At 38.2% G+C, this 20491-nt stretch overlaps 2 protein-coding genes across 4 annotated transcripts in view; both read right to left on the minus strand.

The window, feature by feature from the left end:
• fam193a (family with sequence similarity 193 member A) overlaps window positions 1–3025 on the minus strand; it is a 38388-nt gene extending 35363 nt beyond the window's left edge. The window contains exons 1-2 of one of the 2 annotated variants that reach the window (XM_084100618.1): window positions 2712–3025; window positions 28–96 (exon numbers count right to left, since the gene is read on the minus strand). In XM_084100618.1, coding sequence (XP_083956744.1) covers window positions 28–96; window positions 2712–2855 — 213 coding nt within the window. In that variant the 5' untranslated portion in view covers window positions 2856–3025. The remainder of the gene's footprint in view (window positions 1–27; window positions 97–2711) is intronic. The other variant, XM_084100619.1, reaches the window with a different exon arrangement.
• Window positions 3026–5209: 2184 nt separating this feature from the next.
• Window positions 5210–20491, minus strand: part of dclk2a (doublecortin-like kinase 2a) — a 51769-nt gene continuing 36487 nt past the window's right edge. Inside the window, exons 10-18 of one of the 2 annotated variants that reach the window (XR_014603667.1) lie at window positions 19574–19693; window positions 16678–16824; window positions 16328–16461; window positions 16109–16186; window positions 15468–15564; window positions 12704–12790; window positions 12228–12341; window positions 10190–10268; window positions 7023–7160 (exon numbers count right to left, since the gene is read on the minus strand). Coding sequence is in view for 1 of the 2 variants with exons in the window: in XM_084094201.1 (XP_083950327.1) it covers window positions 6873–7160; window positions 12228–12341; window positions 12704–12790; window positions 15468–15564; window positions 16109–16186; window positions 16328–16461; window positions 16678–16824; window positions 19574–19693 (1065 nt within the window). In the remaining variant the exon portion in view is untranslated. Of the gene's footprint in view, window positions 7161–10189; window positions 10269–12227; window positions 12342–12703; window positions 12791–15467; window positions 15565–16108; window positions 16187–16327; window positions 16462–16677; window positions 16825–19573; window positions 19694–20491 lie in introns of both variants that reach the window. The other variant, XM_084094201.1, reaches the window with a different exon arrangement.

A 20491-nucleotide genomic window follows, 5' to 3' on the forward strand; every position in this document is an offset into this window, starting at 1 on the left:
TTCCAAAGTGAGAGATTTGCCTGTTACCTGAAGGACTCCAGAGAAGTCGGCGTTTACTGGCCCTTCTGAAAACTGTGGAGCGCCATTCAATGGGACCTAAAGAGAAAGCCGGCGATAAATCAACTCATTTCAGGCTCAAGGTTATAAACTTATTACAATAATGTAATTACATACACTATGTTGTTTACGACTTCAGCTCGAAGCTGAAAGAGTGCCATCTAAATGCACTACTCGTAGCTGTCAAAATGCAAGAAAAAAAAACCTTTCGCAGCACCATGCAGCAGAGTTAAATCTCCACTGGATAGAGGCTGACCCCGAATGAACCGCTGACAGTAGCAGAACACCTATTTTTATATAAGTAATACTTCTACATGTACTTCATTTTCCAAAGGTCCTCTCAACTGATGAGTCACAACTCAAAATTGATTAGCGGGTCTTATGATAGAGCAGTGGACAGCAATGCAAAGAATAAAATGCAACTAATGAAACAATCATGCATCTAGAGAAAACACTTGCAATATATTTTGTTGTTGATGTTAAAACTATAATATTTTGGCACACATTCATCTCACTTAGTAGAAGCTAGACAAATTATGCAAGTGCCAACATGGACATGGACAACTATGCAAAATAAAAGAAAATACAAACCAGACTACTTTAAAAGAGGATAAACATGATATGTACAGACCAAAATTTGCTCCACATGGTGAATTACTGGCATGAAACCATCAAAATAAGACATTTACAATTCAATAATACACTTTCAGTAACAAAAAAACAAAAATTCCATGTTCTATTTTTTTTTTACTTTTGCACAGAATAAACAATAAAGAATGTTGTTAAATAGAGTGTGGAGTTGTCACTTGATGTCCATTCTAAAATCTGTGGCAAAACTAGACAATGCAGCTATCCAGTAATATTAAATGCCCTAATAAACCTAAATAAATAAATAAATAAAAATGAATTTGCAGCAGCTCACAACTAATGTCAGAGCTGTTATATGTGGCTGTTAAAAGAATCCTCATTTTTTATTTAGAATAGCCAGCAGGATATCAGCTATTCAATAAATCAGTGCTTGTGAAAATACAGACAGTCATGGCCACAAAATTACATTGCCAAAAAAAATTAAACCGCTTTAAAGCTGATGAGTGACATTTTCCATGGGAAAGTGTCTTCCTCATCTCAGTTTAAAATGCAGATACAACATTTAGCCTAAGCCAATTGTTGACCAACACATTGGCTTAACCGATAGCTGTCTGTCTGACCAATGGCGGTATTTAAAAAAAAAAAAAAAAAATTATTACACACTTCAGTTTTAACCAAAATTGCTATCTGGAATAGGAGAATGTGATGTCTTGAGCATGTGCGTAGTTAAACACAAAAATGTCACAATAATTCCTGAGACAACAACAACGTGCCAACAAGCTCTGTACAGTAGATTACGAACAGCTTTACCGGAGTTAACCAGAGGTTGTTTGGCTGTGTTATTTCATGAAAAGAAATATTGCAACAAATGATTCACATAAGACCTAAACTCCTAAGAGAACATGTCATTAGTCAGATTTAAAAATCATAGACAGTTAGACATCCTCACGTTTTGCCCTCTTGTCACTGAAATCTGTGCACTGTAAGCAAAATAGCCATGATTCTGTCCAGAGATGAAATGGTCGCTTTTGCTTGCTTATGTCAATACAGACTGATACTCTTGTTAAGCTACATATGTAGTTTCCTTGGAAACAGAGGAATACCACCAGAAAGAACAAGTCTCTGACAAAGCCCTGGACACTGGACCCTGTGCTATGAGTGGCCTATTCATTTCCATGACACTTCTCAGGCTGGATTGCATAAATACCCAACTCAAACGAGAGGAAAGCAGCTGATAAACTGAGGTAAGCGTGTAAATGGCATATACTAAGAGTTAACTGTGCTAAGTGATGATACATAACATTAACTTTACGTCCAAATCACAAACTTTGTACAAGTCTCAATTTAAAACCACTGACATACATAGTACATCCTTTGTTGACATTTACGGTTGAATATTTTCAAGCACTTCCGGTTTGATCATACTTGACACAACTGCCAGAAAGTTCAGAAAGGAAAATTATTACCTCTATTTTATATAATAACGCAATACATAAAGTTTTAAATACAGAACATGTGCTAAAAAGAATAAATAAAGAAACGTGTAAGGGAATATTTTGAACTTAAATGTCAAAAAACGGTGGACTTTAGCATTTGATCGGTCTATAGACATGGTTACAGTACTGTTGACTGCGGTTCATAAACAGTGATATTTTCAGCCTCAAGATTACATTTACTGCTTTTTAACAACTGCAAGGAAGGTTGATAAAAATCATATGGTTGTTGAAGAACACCTTGTAAACACATCAGCTAAAACTGTCCAGCGCTTGACAAGTTAGCTTCACATCACTCAGAGCGACAAAAATCCCTCAAACCTCCACATCCGTTGCATAAAATCACTCGAAATGTGCTTTCCACACGTCTTCACAGTTTTCTTCTCATGTTTCGATGATCAGACCAGGAAATGTGTAAGATTAAAGCTCTAGATCAGTGAAGCTCAGCTCAGGCTCCATGTAAACGTGAGATCAGCTACAGGGGCTTCTCTTAGGCCTCCAATATCACAGAATCTAGAGTAAACTACACCCACAATGCACCATCAACCACCCCGCATGCCCCAGCCGCCTCACCTCTCCGTTGAGGCTGGGGATGGTGCTCGGGTCTCCGTGCGCAGTGCCGCTGGAGGGTGTTGGCGGAGCTCCGGCCTTCCCTGCGCCGCCGCCCCGCTTATTCTTCCTGCGCTTCGCTCCGCGTTTGGCGTCTGTAGGACTCATTTCTACCCACGGAATACACAGACAGCGTTCCGTCCACAAACAGCAGGGTCTCTGGTGCAATGCCAGGCTCTGACGATGCGGACGCGGATAAAATATAGCTGTATTTGAGAGATATAATCTAAGAGCCTGCCAACCTGCTCACAGTATAGCAGACTTCAAATTCCAATATGGCCGACCCACCAGGAATTGGCCAATGGCGTTTACGCCATGACGCAATATCGTATAGTGCGATTGGGGCTTGTGGGAAATTGAGTTTTAAGAGGACGCGACCACGTAATATTATTTTTGTTATTATTACTAGTAGTATTATTAGTATTATTTGATTAGATGTTGTGTCTGTGTTGGTGCTGAAAGATTGTTTTAAAAAATCGAATTTATTGTGTATAGCAAGCGTAAATGGCGAATAAAGCTCATTGTTATTTTGAATATTCTTTCTCTATTTTAGGTTTTCTCTCATCAAGCTCTTTGAGTATTTTACATGTGTTGTTTTTCTTATCGATATTTTCGTTTTCTAGATAATACTTTAAAATTAACGCTGTCCGAGAGATGGCTTTATATATAATTACAGACGGTAATCGTAGTAATCATTTGTAGTCATTAGATGGCGGTAATGAGTGATCCAACTTGCGTTGCCAATTTATAGATTATAGACAGCTCAATGCCACCGGACTAATCAGAATCCTGTATAAGATTTTTTACTTATGTAAAATGAACGCAGTGTGGGGCGTGCCACAAATTGTTGTTAATAGTTGTCCCATAATTAAAACCATTCAAATGAATGAATTATTTGATTGCAGTGCAGCTTGTCTAAAGAATCCAAATATTGTGTTATTATTATTTTTTTTTTATGAATGTAATTACGAAAATATCATTTAAATTAAATATTAATTATGTAGCCTATAAAAAAAATTGGGACACTTTCTGGGGGGTTAATATCACTTTTGTAGACTTTTCAAAACAATACTTCTGTATTATTTTGCAATAAATAAACGCTGTATAGCCAACAGCTTGCTACGATTTTACTTAGGGCCATCGCTAAAGTTTACAATCCGGGGGGATGTGACCGGAACTGTCGCCAGGGGTGTTAAAATATATTGTCTTTAAACACGGGGACACCTCAAGGATGTGTTTCGTCACCTTTGTTGTTTTCTGTCTGTACAAATGAGACGAGAATGCAAAAAATAATAAATTAGACGATATGGCACTGATTGAACACTATGGAAAGAATGGAGTAGGCAGAGAAGCAGGTTTTGAAATTAGAAAAATGGTGTAAAGCTAGTTATTCTTATTAAGGAAATTAAGAGGATTTTTTGTTGGTCAAGGACGGTGTTTTGCAAAAAGTTCAGTTCATTTGAAAGTGTTTAAGGTAGGCCTATTACAGTTTGCAAATAACATATAGCAATATAAGGGTATGCTTAGGCTAAAACAATATAATATTCTCTTCCTGGAACCCAGGCATAGACTTGTACACTGTGGGCATTATATTTTAGTGAATTTCTCTGACAACATACATGTCACAGTTTTAAGTCTGGATGATTCTGTATAGAGCATTGAGGGCTTTTCTTAGAGATACCAAATATTTGGAGGTTTCACCGTGACAACAACTTCTCATTGGTCTTTAAAAATTACTGATATTAATTTAATGATCAAATTTGGCACTTAGGACTTAATGCATGTTAGACTTTTTGGTAGACACAACAAGTGATAGGGAAATAAATTGTATATCAATATTCCTATGAAATATTAGATATTATTATGAAAATGTTGCCAATTATTACACTTCTTTTTTCATTACATGTTACCCCAAGAACACATCAATATGCAAATTAGATACAGTGTAGGCTATAGATACATTGTATTGAATAGAACTACCCATTTAACCAATAATAACCTTTATTGCATAAAGTAAAATGGTATATCAATTCATTCAATTTTGGAACCTGAAACCTAAAAATGTATTGGTGAATAAAAAAATCCCATTGTTTTCACCTATACTTTTTATTTCATGTCTTTTTACTTTTTAAACAACTGAATACTGGTGTCCACTACAGAGGACGTAGCATAACATCTTTTTTTGGTTCTCAGGAGGACAAACCTTTGCGCCATATGCATTAGGTCTTGTGAATAAGTGATAGGAAATAGAGTGATGTAGGAAATATGAATGTGTTATTCGTTAGATTGGGGAAAAAAAATACAAAGAAAGACATGGTTTACCCCAGGTGTCCTTTAGCCCCATTCTCCACCCACAGATGGCGATGTTGCATTAGGCTACACCTGTTTTTTTATGCTAGAGAAAGTAAAACTGAGCTATTGGTTTACTGGGATCATTCCGTAATAAGGACAAGACGAGGATAAACAACAGCTAGATAATTTTATTGCATTTCCTTGATTATGAGATGATATGGAACACTAATAGAAAATTACATCTATTAAACATGAAATATAGCCTTCCAGAAATGATACTGAATTTTTACCATATTTCTCAAAACCTTGAACATGTCAAAATCAGTTCATTATGTCATATAGATTTATAACAAGCTTCATCACTCTCTTTGAATCAGGGCCATGGTGAGCAAAGAGATAACAAGTACAGACAGTACATGGAGAAATAGATGACAAATCCAAGACAGATTGTAATCTAATACTATAAATCAAAATATCGTGCACTTAATGACTCCGGCTTGAAAAGATCAAACTATTCTAAAATACAATTTCACATTATGTCTAATCTGTACAAATAAATTAGCAAAAGAACAGAACTATTAACAATCCCTACAGATTTCTTGCTTTGCTGGCTCATATATGAAGGCAACTCTAAACTACTGCAGAATGACTCCAGAACACAGTAGTGCAATATAGGCACACCCTCTTAAAAACACACCACCACAAATGCAAGTTGCTTTCTTGCGTTTCTTCAGCAGAGTCAAAAGGTCAAGCGGTCTATTTTCAAACATACTTTCAAGTTTCAGCAGGACAAGTTTCTTTCTTTCCAGTAGCATATTTAGATCCACCCTAAAACGTGCTTGCTTTTCATAATCGAGACGTGGGCTGTTCATGTCAGCAAACACAAAAGCAGAGCGGATCTTTGATATCCAAAGCACATATATACAATCAATCACATAAAAGTTTTCAAACCCACCCTGGGTGCTGGAATCCGAAGCCAAACTGGAAGAAAAAAGCAGGGAGACGAGCAGACGACCACTATACAGACAGTTCTGACTGTACTATTTGGCTGGAATACAGCACAGGAATTTTTGCTCTGTTTTTTGCCCCGATTTACAGCTGGACGAGTCAATTCTACAGTTGCAGAAAGTCGGAGGCTCAGAGCCAGTCTGCAGACTTAAGTTGACAGATTTCACAGAACATCGCATCGTGTATGATGGGCACAGACCTCAAATTTTTAGCGTCAGACACATTTGTAATGCGTCTCCTAGCAATGAGGCGAGTGTTACTGTGCGAGTTTGTTGTGTTGGGAACGACCTGAAAGTGTGTGATCCTCAGTTAGTGTTTTAAAACTGCTCAGATTTTTGGCGCATTTTAGCATAAATTGCGTAGCGTATTCCAGCAGAGTATTCCAGCCTTAAAGTCACCATTAAATCCAAATGGACTATTCTTATTTTGTATGAAGTATCGCAGTATTATATATGATTTGACCGTGCACATCAAATTTATTTATTAAAATTCATGTGCCCTTGTGATCTTTAATCAAATTAACTTCCGGGACTTCTCTCACATGAAATCAATAGCATCAATTCCTGATGGACAAAATCAAGTCATGCCCTATATTTCTTCTTGTTTGAGAAGCTGTTTCACACAGATGTACGTCACAATGGGTAAGAAAAGACTTTTGGCAACTATTGTCAACTCTTCCAGACTGTACATTGGGGCAAAAATCTGAGCAAATCTTGTGTAGTGTATTCCAGTCTTTAGCTAGAATGAAGCGTTTGCAGAGTAGCTATTTAATTATTTATTTATGTATATTTGGAATTGTCTCCATATTGTTTCCCCTAAGTAGAGTTATTCTTCCTTCGGCAAGCCCTTGTTGGCCTCAGTATTGCATTCTGGGAAGTGGGGAAGTGGGGCAGAGCGAGGGGAGGACAGAGGTGCTGATGGTGTATTGGGGGTTGTTGAGGCTAAAGGCTCAACCAGAGCAGCACTCCTAGAATCCTCCGATTGGGCAGATGACCGTCTCCTACTGGAGCGTCGTCTCTCTGAATGGGTGGAGGAGGGGCTTTTTCCTGGAGGGGGGATGCTGTCCTTACGCCGGCGAGAAAGCTGGATGGTTTCCTTATCTAGAGCTGTGTTCTACAAGAGAGAGACAATACTGCATGTTGATGTTCACATGAGGCGCACCCACCCAAAAATGGAAAGGAAATTGAAAACAATTCAGTGGGGAAAGAGTAAGTGAGATGAAGTTACAATCTGGGAGGTCAAGAAAGCGATAAATTCAATCTTAAAGGGACAGTGCAACCAAAAATGAGAATTCTCTCATCATTTTCTCAGCCTCATGTTGTTCCAAAATGATGTCTTTCTTACTTAAAACACACACGTTGGGTTTTCATGTTTTATGGTGATATTCCATAGACATTATGATTTTTGTAATATACAAACTGCATATTATATCCCCTAATCCTACCAATAACAGGAAACTTTCTGCATTTTTAATTTTTAATATGATATGATTTATAAGCTGTTTTTACTCAAGGAGATCAAAAGTAAATTAAAAAATATCCCCACAAGGTCAAACATTTCTGGTACTACTATCTTTCTGGGGACAAATGTATTCTGTAGGGTGTAAACAATTTGTGCACTGGTAAAAGGTACACTTTGTTCTAAAATACACATTCAATAAGGTTTGAGAGATTGTATGTGATACAACATATGCATGTTCCCACCATGCATACAATATGATCCCATTAGTTTACTTCAGTTAATGTATACACAAACTAACAATAAGCTCAAGTCCATTAAATATTAACAAAGACATTTTTCTGACTTTAGTTTGCTACTCCAACACTAAACCATTCTTCAAAATATCATATTTTGTGTTCTGCAGAAGAAAGAAAGCCATCAGAATGATAAATGTGAGTGAGAAAATGATGGCAGAATTCTAATTTAGCTTGACCCTTTAAGGTTTCAATAAAGCAGTTGATCTGTGTTTTTTCTTGTTGCTGTAACAGGAAACAGGTCCATACTAAGATGCAAAAGACATTATGCATAACCCAGTTTCATTGAAAAGTCAATACTATTGATCACGTCGCAGGTGGAAAAAAGACCACAGCAGAGAAAGAGACAGAACATGGCAGAGAGCAAAAAACACCACTGAAGTTTATGGCAGGATTAAAGTGAGTCAAGAACTTTTTTTTTTTTTCTTTTTTTTTTTACTGAGGTCCAGGGACCCCCGGGGGGGGGGGGCACAAGAAAGTGCTAGGGGGTCCGAGGAAATGTTTAGAGATAATTAGTGAAAAAAAACAAAAAACAAATCATAAATAAAAAGATTAAAATATATAAATAATAAATAATTAAAAGAATAGATTCAAATACAAATGTGATAATAAATGAATAAAATAATAAATATAGGTTCAAATGAGTTAAAAAGTCAAATAAAATAAAGATTAAATAAAATTAAGATGTTACTGTCACTTTCTGCCAGTATAAGAGTATGTGTGAGGAGACGGCGGCGGGGAGGGAGGAGCATAGCAGTTAGTGTTAGTACATACCATTGCCTTGGAGCTAGTCAGAGGATAGCAATGCCATGGGAAGAGCAGAAGCAGAGGACAAAGACTAGTCTTACTCACAGAGCACATACACCACAAATTCTTACACAACACTAACATAACCTCTAACAGTTCAGCTGAGGGACATTTCGCAAGGTCTACTTCAGAAACACCAGCTTGCTTGCTTGCTTAAAGCTAAATATAGCCACTTAAAGGGACAGATCACTCAGAAATGAGTTTGATTGTTTATTCACCCTCATTGTTCCAAACCTGCATGCTGCTGTTTTTAATATCCAAACAACTGTCAAATTCCAAAAAACCCTATAAAAGCACCATAAATTTGGTCCATATGACCATCTGAAGCCATATGATAGCTTTTTGTGCCTATATGTTGCAAGTCTGATGTAATGACTTGTGGTTACAAGACAAGAGCCAATGTCAATGGCACAATATTTAATTTGAGAGCTGATTATCAGTGCATAATATAGCAGATGAGTCTCATAGCACTTATTTTCTTCTTCTTTTTAAACATTTTATAGTGCTTTTTTTGTAGAGCCTGACAAATGAACTGTATGAATCAGTATGAACTGTTGATGTATGGAAAATATCCTTGTGATGGTTAATTAAAGACCATTTTTCTTTCAGTATATGGATTTAGAATGACATGAGAGTGAGTAATTAATATAAGTTTCATTTATGGGTGAGCTATTCTTTTAAACTGTGATATGATCTGGTTTCTTTGGTATGTTCCTCAGCTGACGTGGACAAAACCGATTGAAAAGAAAAAAAATTTGAAAAGAAAGCTGATAAAATGAATAGCACCTGTCCAGATCCTATTAGATAAATATACAAAATGAAATAATGAAATGAAATAAATCAATTAAATGTAATAAAAAAGGAAAATAATCAACAAGTAAATCCCCATTTCATCTAAAAAGTTCTAAACAAGTCTTTCAATCTTTAAGTAAAATATTTCATCCAAGGCAATTTGTGTGCATAATTATGTGTCTCTCTCTCTCTCTCCCGGCCATTAGATTTATTCATTTAAATAACAATACTGCGATGGTGGCAGAGTTTCATATTCTCAAACCACTTTCTTTAAAATTTTGATGGCAGTGGTCAAGATCCTAAGAATGAGGTTCATTTTGAGGACATTGGCAACTGCCATGAAATACTGTCTCTGGATTAGGTAACAGAGAGAGAGAGAGAGAGAGAGAGAGAAAGAGAGAGAGAGGGGCCATCAGATTGCAGTGTTAATATTCAAGCAGTCAGTAATGCATGCATGCCAATACAAACCTTCCAACTAAAGCCCAGAAGGAAACAATATACAGCAAAAATGTGCAACACAAGCCATATGGCTCAGAATATAACAGCAAAGTATTCATCATGAAAGAGCCACCATGAACATGGAGTGGAGTGAGGAGATGGGAACACAAAGTGGACCGGATTATGGTTGGGATATGAGGTACATTATGGTATGATTATTGTGAGGCAAGACCAGAAATGCTGAAAAAACCCAGTGAGGGTTAATAGAAGGCAGCCAGAGTACTAGATTTTAGTATAGAGTCATAAGCTCTCAAGCTCATTAAAAACAGATTTAGGTTTGGATTCAAATACCCAATATCCAGTGGCAGACATCACTTCGGGTCTTGGGAGAGCAAGGAAGGGGTGTACAGCCCTGCCCTTATAGTTCAAACTGTCAAATGAGATTCACATCAATACACATTCAGCCAGAGACTCTGCTGCTGCTTTTTCAAGCAGTGTAGTGAACAAAAAAGGCTCTAGCAAAATCATTGCAAATATATCATGAATATTCAATATACTGCTCTGCCCATGTGCTGAGCATTTTAAATGTATTCTGAGGTCTTGTCAAAACTGCATGATGAGGTCAAGTTCAAAGAATGAGTAATAGACAATATTCTTGATCATGACAATATAGACGAGGTTAAGACCAATGACAACACTGAAAACACATTTACAGAAACTAACACCTCGATGACAATGAGAAGAACTAAGATAGCTGGCAGTGAGGGGTTTATGGTGCAGTGAACTGGGATGGGAATTTAATAAGGCACGAGGGTGGAAATGGCTGAAAATGCTTCTCCCATGTCTCTCTCTGAGCTCATAAAGTACTGTTTCAGCCAAACAATAAAAGGATTATGACTCCTTTGAGTCCTTCAGCCATTTTGGGGCACTAAAGAGAGCAGCACTGACTGCACATTTTTCTGTATTTAACACTATGTATATACATCACCGTTCAAACGTTTGTTATCAGTAATTTGTTTTTTAGTTCTTTTTGAAGGATTTCTGGAAAATATTTATCACAGTTTCCACAAAAATATTAATCACAACTGTTTTCAACATTGATAATAATAAGAAATGCCAAAGCACCAAATCAGCATATTAGAATGACTTCTTAAGGATCATGTGACATTGAAGACTGGAGTAATGATGCAAATTCAGCTTTGCATCACATGAATAAACTAATGACTTGTAGCCATTGAATATAAGTATAGCAATATATTCAAATATATACAAATATATGAGTAAACAGCTCAAAGTGAATGGATCCTTGACCTAAGCCGGGGACACACTTAACGACTAGCTGAAACATTCTAAGACTGAACTAAACACACTTACAGACTGTTTCCATCGACTACAGCATATTTCAAACACCGACTGAACGCGACTCAGCGCATTTGGGCATGATCAGTCGTAAGAATCAAATTACGTTACAGTCGTTAAGTGTGTACCCGGCTTTAAAGGGAATCACTGCTGAGGGATTTAAGTTTGATAAGTCTCTGATTGGTTGTAGTTTTTAACCATCAATTTGGCTATTAAATATGGTGACCGGGAGGGGACACGTTCGGTTCACTTAGTTTTGTCGTGGCCACAACATATAAACTCGTGGGAACGTGATAATATGTCGTGGCCATGAGATATTAATTTGTGGGAACATCATATTAACTCGTGGCCACAAGATAATTTTTCCGGCATCCTTATCTCGTGGTCACACGATATAAAGTCGTTAAGTGTAAAGTTAAGTGTAAACAACCTTCGTGATCATAGTTTTGTCGTGGCCATTTCCGATAATTCCAGGTTTCCAAGTGAACCGAACATGTCCCCTCCCGGTCACCGTAATTAAACACATTTTTGTTTTGGTTAATTATTTTAAATACAAAAGTTGAAATCACACGACTCAGTAGGTCTGTGTTAAATGGTTGAAAGGTGTGTTGAAGAAATACATTATCACTTAAAGTCAAATAATTTTTTTTATGGAGAAAATGAATGGGATCTTTATAGCCTACTTGCGCCTGATGTGATGCTTTCTGAAGTCATGTCCAATTTCATAGCTCTGCAATATTTGGTGCTGTGCTTGTTTGCAATACAATAATCTCTCATATTTTCTGAGACTTAGCAGTTATGTAAGTCATGAGCGCTGAGAGAGACGAACTGATTGATTTGATGCTGGTGTCCACAGTGGCTGTAATTTCAGTGACGCTATGCTTTGGAATTATGTGTAATCCAAGTACTAATCATTAGGGACCGAGAGGATGACATTGGTTATTTTTTTTAAGCAGTGAATATTAACAGGTGACAACAGCTGCAGTAATGATGGGCAGACTGTTTCTCATATGTGAGTGTGTGTGCTCACCACAAGAACAGAGACTCCAGGGGAAGTGTTGCTCTGTTTCTGCACAGAGTTAAAGTGCTTTTTGAGTTTACCTGCCACCTCCATCTTCATATTGTTTTCCATTGCAGCATCCTCCTGTTGGTTATTGAAGTGGATTAAGATAGGCCAATCTAATGGTGAGCAATATACTGTAACTGTGTCCACCAGAGCATATTGACTAAATTGTAGGTTTCAGTTTGAAAAAATATTTGAAACATAAATCAAAACCACCTCTAATACAGCTCAAATTACATCAATAATGTTTTATGAGTAAGTGTGCAAGTGAATCCCTTGTGGCCATCCATGCTGCTCAACATGCAATGCCTAAAATACATTTTGATTTTGATATATATAGAAATGTGCTACTTTATTGTAGCATATGCATTACACAACTCCACAATATTGACAAAAAAACTAAAACAAATTAAATATATACACCACTAAACCCTTCCACTCACATTTACAGTGACCCAGGGGTGAGACAACACGTCCTCTGCTGTGTATCTGGCCTCCACATTCACCTGCAGCATGTGACCAATCAACTCCTGTATAAACACATCATGATCATTAATTTGTTGATTTACTTAATTTTTTGCATTCAAAAGGTACACCAAAGGACAAGAAACAAATATTGTTTTTTATTAAATCTTTGCACTTAAAGGTGATGTAGGTAGTTTCTGTGACACTAGTGGCACCTAGCGGAATTACAAAAATAAAGCACATTTTCAAACAACATTGTGAATGCCCCTTTCACACGTTATTTCTTCACCAACTCAAACATCACAAGCCTAGCTCTTATGGTGCTTGTGAAGGAATGTCTCAACAGGTAAAAGTAGGCTACTTTCAATAGGTCCAACATATTAGGAATACTTTCAGCTGTGTTGCTATGTGTCATGAGTAAGCAGCTGAGTTGGCTAATAATGCTCTGTCTAGAGCAAGTATATATACTGTATATATATTATATATATATATATATATATATTTTTTTTTTTTTTAGGGGTGTAACGGTACATGTATTCGTCTCGAACCATATGGTACAGACGTCACGGTTCGGTGCATGCAGTCGCACGACGAATACAGTCAGTCACAGGCGATCCACACTCCAATCCAGAAGGGGGCGTATGCGGCAATGCAATGCTGTTTGTTACCAGTAAAAAGCTCAGAAGAAGATATGATCGATTGATATGTTTACATCTCTCAACCAAGCGTGCCGCACAAGCCCTGAAAAGTGAAGCCAAAACGTCTCGATCGCCCCCCAGTGACTGGTCCTAGTATAGGTCATAAGCCCCGCCTCCCCATGTTATTCAACGGGACGTGAGACCAACTAAACAATTAAATTACACTTCAAATATCTTTTTTCCAAAGGTGGTTTATTTAATTTGCTGTCGTTTTTATCACGCTGATGTAAGTTCAAGTGTCTGTTTCAAAAATAAGTTGGTTTTTAGTTAGTTACGTGATGAGGTGTTGTAACGTCATGATTGACAGCTGTGATTGACAGGTTCTCGAGCGAAGTAGTCACTGAAGCACCAACGGACATTTTTTTCGGGATCTTCGGAGGACTGAGGAGATTGCATTTACTTTATTTTAACAAGCCTCTTGTCGTACTGCAATCAATTTTTTAAAAAGTGTGCAGAATCCACTCTCCCTGAGTGCATTCTGCGAGAGTGAGGGCGGAGCGTTGATTTCGCGGCTTTACTTCCTGCTCACTACTGCGCAGGTCTGGTCCCGAGATCGCTACTGCGCAGACTCAAGTTCCAATATGTCAGCGCCATATCGGGACTCTGGCGGCTTCAGTTCTCATCAATGGAAGAGAGCGAAGGGGCGTCGTCCATCTTTTTTTACAGTCTATGCTCTCAACCAGTGTTTCAACTGTGGAAAGATATCAATATCAAGAATAATATCTCAAGTAGCATTACATTTACCTCAGTCATTTAGTATCGACAGTAGGTTAGTTTTGTATATGCACTATATTAGCCTATTCATTATATTTACTTAACCTGTTAGTAATGTCTTGATTATTTAATGTGTTTAAATACATTTGTCATGAAAACAAGCTATGACAGCCACTGTGTAAATTATTACAATTAAGTGGAGTAGAAAATTAACTTTATAATTAGATTTAGAAGTTAATGCAAAACCTGCCTTATTTGCAATTTACAGCATGATTATTGAGCAATGTGTAATTAAGGGACTTCCCATATGTGACCCTGGACCACAAAACCAGTCATATGGGTCAATTTTTTGAACTTGAGATGTATACATCATAGGATAGGACAATATTTGGCCGAGATACAACTATTTGAAAATCTGGAATCTGAGGGTGCAAAAAAATCGAAACATTGAGAAAATCGCCTTTAAAGTTGTCCATTTATGTTCGCGATTGTGCTGCATTCACTCACAAACATAAATGTTTTATATATTTACGGTAGGAAATTTACAAAATATCTTCATGGAACATGATCTTTACTTAATATCCTAATGATTTTTGGCATAAAAGAAAAATCGATATATTTTCCCCCATTCAATGTATTGTTGGCTATTGCCACAAATTTACCTGTGCGACTTGTGACTGGTTTTGTGATCCAGGGTCACATATAATTTACAGCATTAGCTAAGATAGATTTTTTTAATCCTTAAGAAAATTAATTATAATAGAATTTATTTAAACACTTATACACATTTGTTTAATTAAAAACAAATGTGTATATGTGTATAGTTTAATTAAGAAAAAAGCATCAATTTTGTTTAGTTTTCTCCCCCTGCTGTACCGAACCATGACTTCAATACCGAGGTACGTACCGAACCATCATTGTTTGTGTACCATTACACTCCTAATTGTTATATATACACATACATATACACACACATATATACACCCCATATACTGTACATAAAATGTAATTTTCTAAATTGAAATGTGATAAACATGTTAAAGTGTATGAAAACATTCACATTTGCAAACACAGCAAAACATTCTGCCATTCAGTGAAGAGAAAGATGTTATAAACCTAGCACGCAAAAACAGTTCTAAAGCTGGATGGGTTGAGTGTGAGAGGGGGAGGATGTGAATGAGATGATGGTGTGAGTAGGATGAAAGAAAGTGGGGTGCAGCAATCAGGACAGAGTATACAGGATGAAGAATGTGGAGATAAATGAGTGAGATTGAAACAGTACATTTTAAGAATGTAGCATGTGTCAAAATGTGTGTTTGTCTGTACTCACTTTAGCAGAATCAGTGATATTGTTCCAGAAGGGTGAAGGGAACTCTAAACGCCCTACCAGAATCTGATCAAATAGGTCATCCTGAAGGTTATTCTCACTACAAAAACAAATGCAATGCACACAGACACACACAATATTTAATGAACAATAACTTCTGAGAACACTATGCAATGAACAAAATTAGACTTTTAAACACTCTAGTATATTAAAGTCACCATGAAATCAAAATGGAAAATTCTTTTTTTTATGGAATATTGCAGTATTTATTATAAATTATTTATCCGTGCACATTATTATTATTATTTTTTATTATTTCATTTTAATTTCATGTGTCCTGGTAATCTTTAACCAAAATAACTTCCTCTTCCACTTGCAATAACATCTCTTCTCTACTCTAATGACATGTATATTGGCGCGAGGGCGGGACAACCTGTCACTCACATGAGATCGACCAATAGCAAACCATAATGATCCAACCATCCAATCAATATTTGATGGACAAAATCCCACCCTACATTTTTTCTTGTCCGAGAAGCAGTTTCACTAGGATATAGGTCACTATTGGAAAGAAAAGACTATCGCAACTACTGTTTCATGCTGACTTTAACATGAAGAACTGAGCAAGTTTTATCTAGTGTTACCTGCGGAAAGGTGGGAATCCACATAGGAGGATATAGGTAATCACTCCAGCTGCCCAGATATCCACCTTTAGCCCGTAACTGCAGTGATGCCCGGATAGAAAGACACAGTCAATAACATTCATCCTCCAGCATTTTAAAGGTTATTAAACACAGATATTCATGCTTCCATAGCAATCACACATTTGATTATATAAAAACAAAACAATCAATGACTCTTACCCTGACTCTGCTATGATTTCTGGGGCAACGTAAGTGGGTGTTCCGCAAACAGTGTACAGCGGGCCTTCAACCACTGTAGCCAAGCCAAAATCACCCAACTTCAAAGACTTTGTACCATTAGGGTACTCACACACCTACGACAAACAGTGAAAGAGGCAAAAGGGTTATTTTTATCCACCAGGATTTACATTATTTCCTCTTGACATACTGTACCTTAAGTCATTTTTCATGTACAAAGTGCAACGTTTTTTCTTCACGGGTTTCGTGTCTCTATATTGCTGTGTGTGTGTCAAAGATGTGTGAATTAAAGTATTCTTAGATCCATAGTCCTGTGCAAGATGTGTTCATACCAGTAGATTCTCAGGTTTGATGTCTCGATGGACGATACACATTCTGTGCAGGTATTTGAGAGCTGCTGCCAGGTCGAATACCATCACACAAGCATCTCTTTCAGTGTATTTTGTTGAGGAGGTGATTGAATCAAACAGATCTCCACCCTGAAACACAAATGGCAATACAAATAACTAAAAAATATATATACTGTACACACTTTCAACTAGAGGCAACAAACATTTGTCTGTCTATAAAAGCAGCCATTTAGTGCAATTTTGCTGAAAATATTACAAAGAATTCTCAATGCATTTGACCTACCTAATAATGTATGTTGGATCTGATTTTATACATGGGGATTTTATTGCATCATGAAAAATATTATATATTATAGTCATGGAGCAGAAGAATGCAGACACGGGGATTATTATCTGAATAGAGTTTATTGAATGACACACAGGATGTCAGCAGGTGAGTCTTTGGATTGCAGATAGTTATGGTGAAACTGGCATGAAAGTAACAGGTCTTATCTGTTGCAGGCTGAGATGAGAGGTGACTGGATGATGGTTATTCACAGATGACTGAAGATGAAACAGTTCGAGATAGGATTACACAGGTAGAAGTTCAGACTAGACGATGAGCCCAGGTCTGGTGATTGAGGATTGTGACAGTAACCCCACCTCCCAGAAGGTGTGACCTCATAGCTTGAAGAGGTGAAGGCGGAGGCTTAGGAGGAGGGCATGGAGATGGTGCATGGTTGGTAACAGGAGATGGCGAAGGGATGGCAAGAGGAGCAGGCAAAGGGATGGTGATAGCAGGTGGTGGATGAATGGTGACAGACAGACGAAAAGACCGCAGCGGCGATGATGGTAGTTGTCCGGAGGCACAGACCCAGAGCCCATAGACGACAGCCCACTGCAGAGTTGAGGGAGGGAGGAGCCAAGGTGGAGTAGAGGCTGACATCAACTGGGAGACGACAGACGGAGGCGGTGCCGATGGAACCCAGGGCGCAGACGGAAAGCCAATGGAGGGAGGGAGGAGTCAAGGGGGAGTAGAGGCTGACGTCAACTGGGGGACAACCGACAGAGGCGGAGCTGATGTAGAAGAGCAACATCGCTGGCACAGGAGGCCTAGGAGACGCCACGGCGACTGTCGTCTGAGGAGGAGCCAGGCTGCCCAAGGACTGAGGCGATGTCGGTGTGATGGAGGACTGAGGCATACCCAAAGGGAAGGAGGAGCACGCTGCAGCCGTAGGGGTGTAGGAACGGAGCGTTGCGAAAGATCCGCAAGTCCGTGGTGGAGGTGGTGTGACGACTGACCAAGGGGGAGCCGGTGGGATGAGGGAACCCGGTAGAGTCGAAAGGCAGAGGGTGTCTGGTGGAGCCAACAGGTCGATGGGCCGAGATGGAGCGAGACATTCTGAGAATGGAGGCGGAGCCACTGGATCTATCCGCTCAGGCGCTGATGGTGGTTGCAGGACCTGAGGCTCGACATGACTGCTTGGCATTGCAGGAGATGGCGAAGGGCTGACAACCTCCAGCAGAGGCGGGGCTGGAGAACTGCCTGAGCAGGGCGGTGATGGAGGCAAATTAAGGCTAGACAGGGTCGAAGGTAACAATACATTTTCCATGCAGGTGTTTGTGCTGTCTAGAAACAGCGATGAAGGTTCAGAGGAAACAGGAAGGAAGTTCATACAGTCCATGGTGCTGTCTAGGAACAGCGATGAAAAATTAGAAATGGGGTGGGATAGGGTGGGATAGGGTGGGAGACGAAACCTTAGTCTCAAAATCCACCAAAATTCCCTCGGCCACAGATGTTGTGGGCTCACACCCCAGGCTCTGAAGATAAGATAGTTCGATTTGGCCAGCAGCCATATCACCCTGTAGCCCAAGACTGGTTGCCCACTGAAGCTAAGCAGGGTTGAGCCTGGTTAGTACCTGGATGGGAGACCTCCTGTGAAAACTAGGTTGCTGCTGGAAGAGGTGTTAGTGAGGCCAGCAGGGGGTGCTCACCATGTGGTCTGTGTGGGTCCTAACGCCCCAGTATAGCGATGGGGACACTATACTGTCAAAAAGCACGGTCCTTCGGATGAGACATTAAACCGAGGTCCTGATGTGGTCATAAAAAATCCCAAATTTGCCTGTTGGCCTCTGTCCATCATGGCCCCCTAATCATCCCTATATATATACTTATTGGCTGAACAGAAACATTGTGGGAAACAGTGTGCTGAGGTGACTGGTCTTGTGAGAAATTATAATATATTATATTATATTATTAGTTTAGTTTTACAAACACTACCATTCAAAAGTTTGGGAATAATGAAAATACTTTTAGAAAATGAATACTTTTATTCAGCAAGGTGCATTAAACATGTATAATATTACAAAAGATTTATATCTCTAATTAATGCTGACTTTCAGTATCCTTAATAAATGTAACATGGTTTCCACAAAAATGGCTGGTGAAAATTCAGCTTTGCCATCATAGAAATTATGATTATATTAAAATGTTAAAATAGAAAAGTTATTTTAAACGGCAATGGTATTTCACAATATTACTGTTTTTACTGCATTTTAATCAAATACAGTTAAGGCCATTTTGGCTTTTGATTGTTAGTGTATGATATTAAAAAAATATATCAAATGATGTTTTGATAAACAAATCTAAGAATTATATACATTTAATTATACAATTCATAAGTTTCAGAAGCAGAGAAAAGTTTTACATATGTACAAAATAATTTTTGTCAGTGTACACCAATGAATCATGCACAATAAGACCAGGGACATTTATCAAGTAAAGAATAGTATTTTTTTATGTTGTCTTTAAATGCAACATAGTATATGGTGTGGTAAGAACACGTGTAAATGTGCGTTGTTCAGAGATACAGTTTAAGAGGTGACTAACAAACAGTACCTTCACAAGTTCCATGACTAGATAGAGCTCAGTGGGCGTATCCACCTCCTCAATCAGCATGATGATATTAGGATGCTTAACACGCCTCAACACCGCCACCTCATTCTCGATCAAATGCTCCTGGGTGTTCAAAGCATGTGTCACTACAAATTCCCAACCATACAGCATTTCTCAGCAGTCTTTTGTCTTTAGCTGCCGAGGCATAAATCCACATGAATTCCTGAGGTTCGCTCTTGCAGGAAACAAGGCAAACAGGAAACTAACTTCCTTGGTTAAAGCACAGGCTGAAATTAGATTGAGACATTGGCCGCCAGTATAACTGCTGTTTACATAGCATTCATACAAAAGTATGTGGACAACCCCTTCTAATTAACAGGCTCTAGTGATTCTAGTGAAAACAAATCATAATTTAATAGCATTTTGTGACATTCCAACATTGTGGCAATAGTGACATCCATAAAGAAAAGATTTACTGAGAAATGATTTGTACCTGCACAAAAAACCCTTAATGCCACACTGAATGCATTCGGGATGAATTGGAATGGCGACTACAAGCCATTGCCAAACACCAGTGCCTGACCTCACTGATGCTCTTGTGTCCAAATAGGAGCAAATCCAAATTTCCAACGTGAAAAGACTTCTCAGAGGAGTATAAAAAAGCACATATGCATGTGATATTGTCCACATACATGTAGTTTTGATCATATAGTGTTAAAAAACAGAGGTGTATTGTTAAATCATAAAAAAAAACTAAAAACCTATTCTGAAGCATTCAGAAGATCTACTGATTGCATTTAGACCATTTGTGTTAGGTGTTGGCTAGCTTTTCTCTTATAACCTGCAAGAGCTGCAGCAGGCTGGATAAATGGCAGTGAATAAAATCTCAATCTAATCAGCAATATTAAACGGACCAAAATT

This window comes from Abramis brama (assembly GCF_963993115.1).
Source record: "Abramis brama genome assembly, chromosome: 2".
NCBI lineage: Eukaryota > Metazoa > Chordata > Actinopteri > Cypriniformes > Leuciscidae > Abramis > Abramis brama.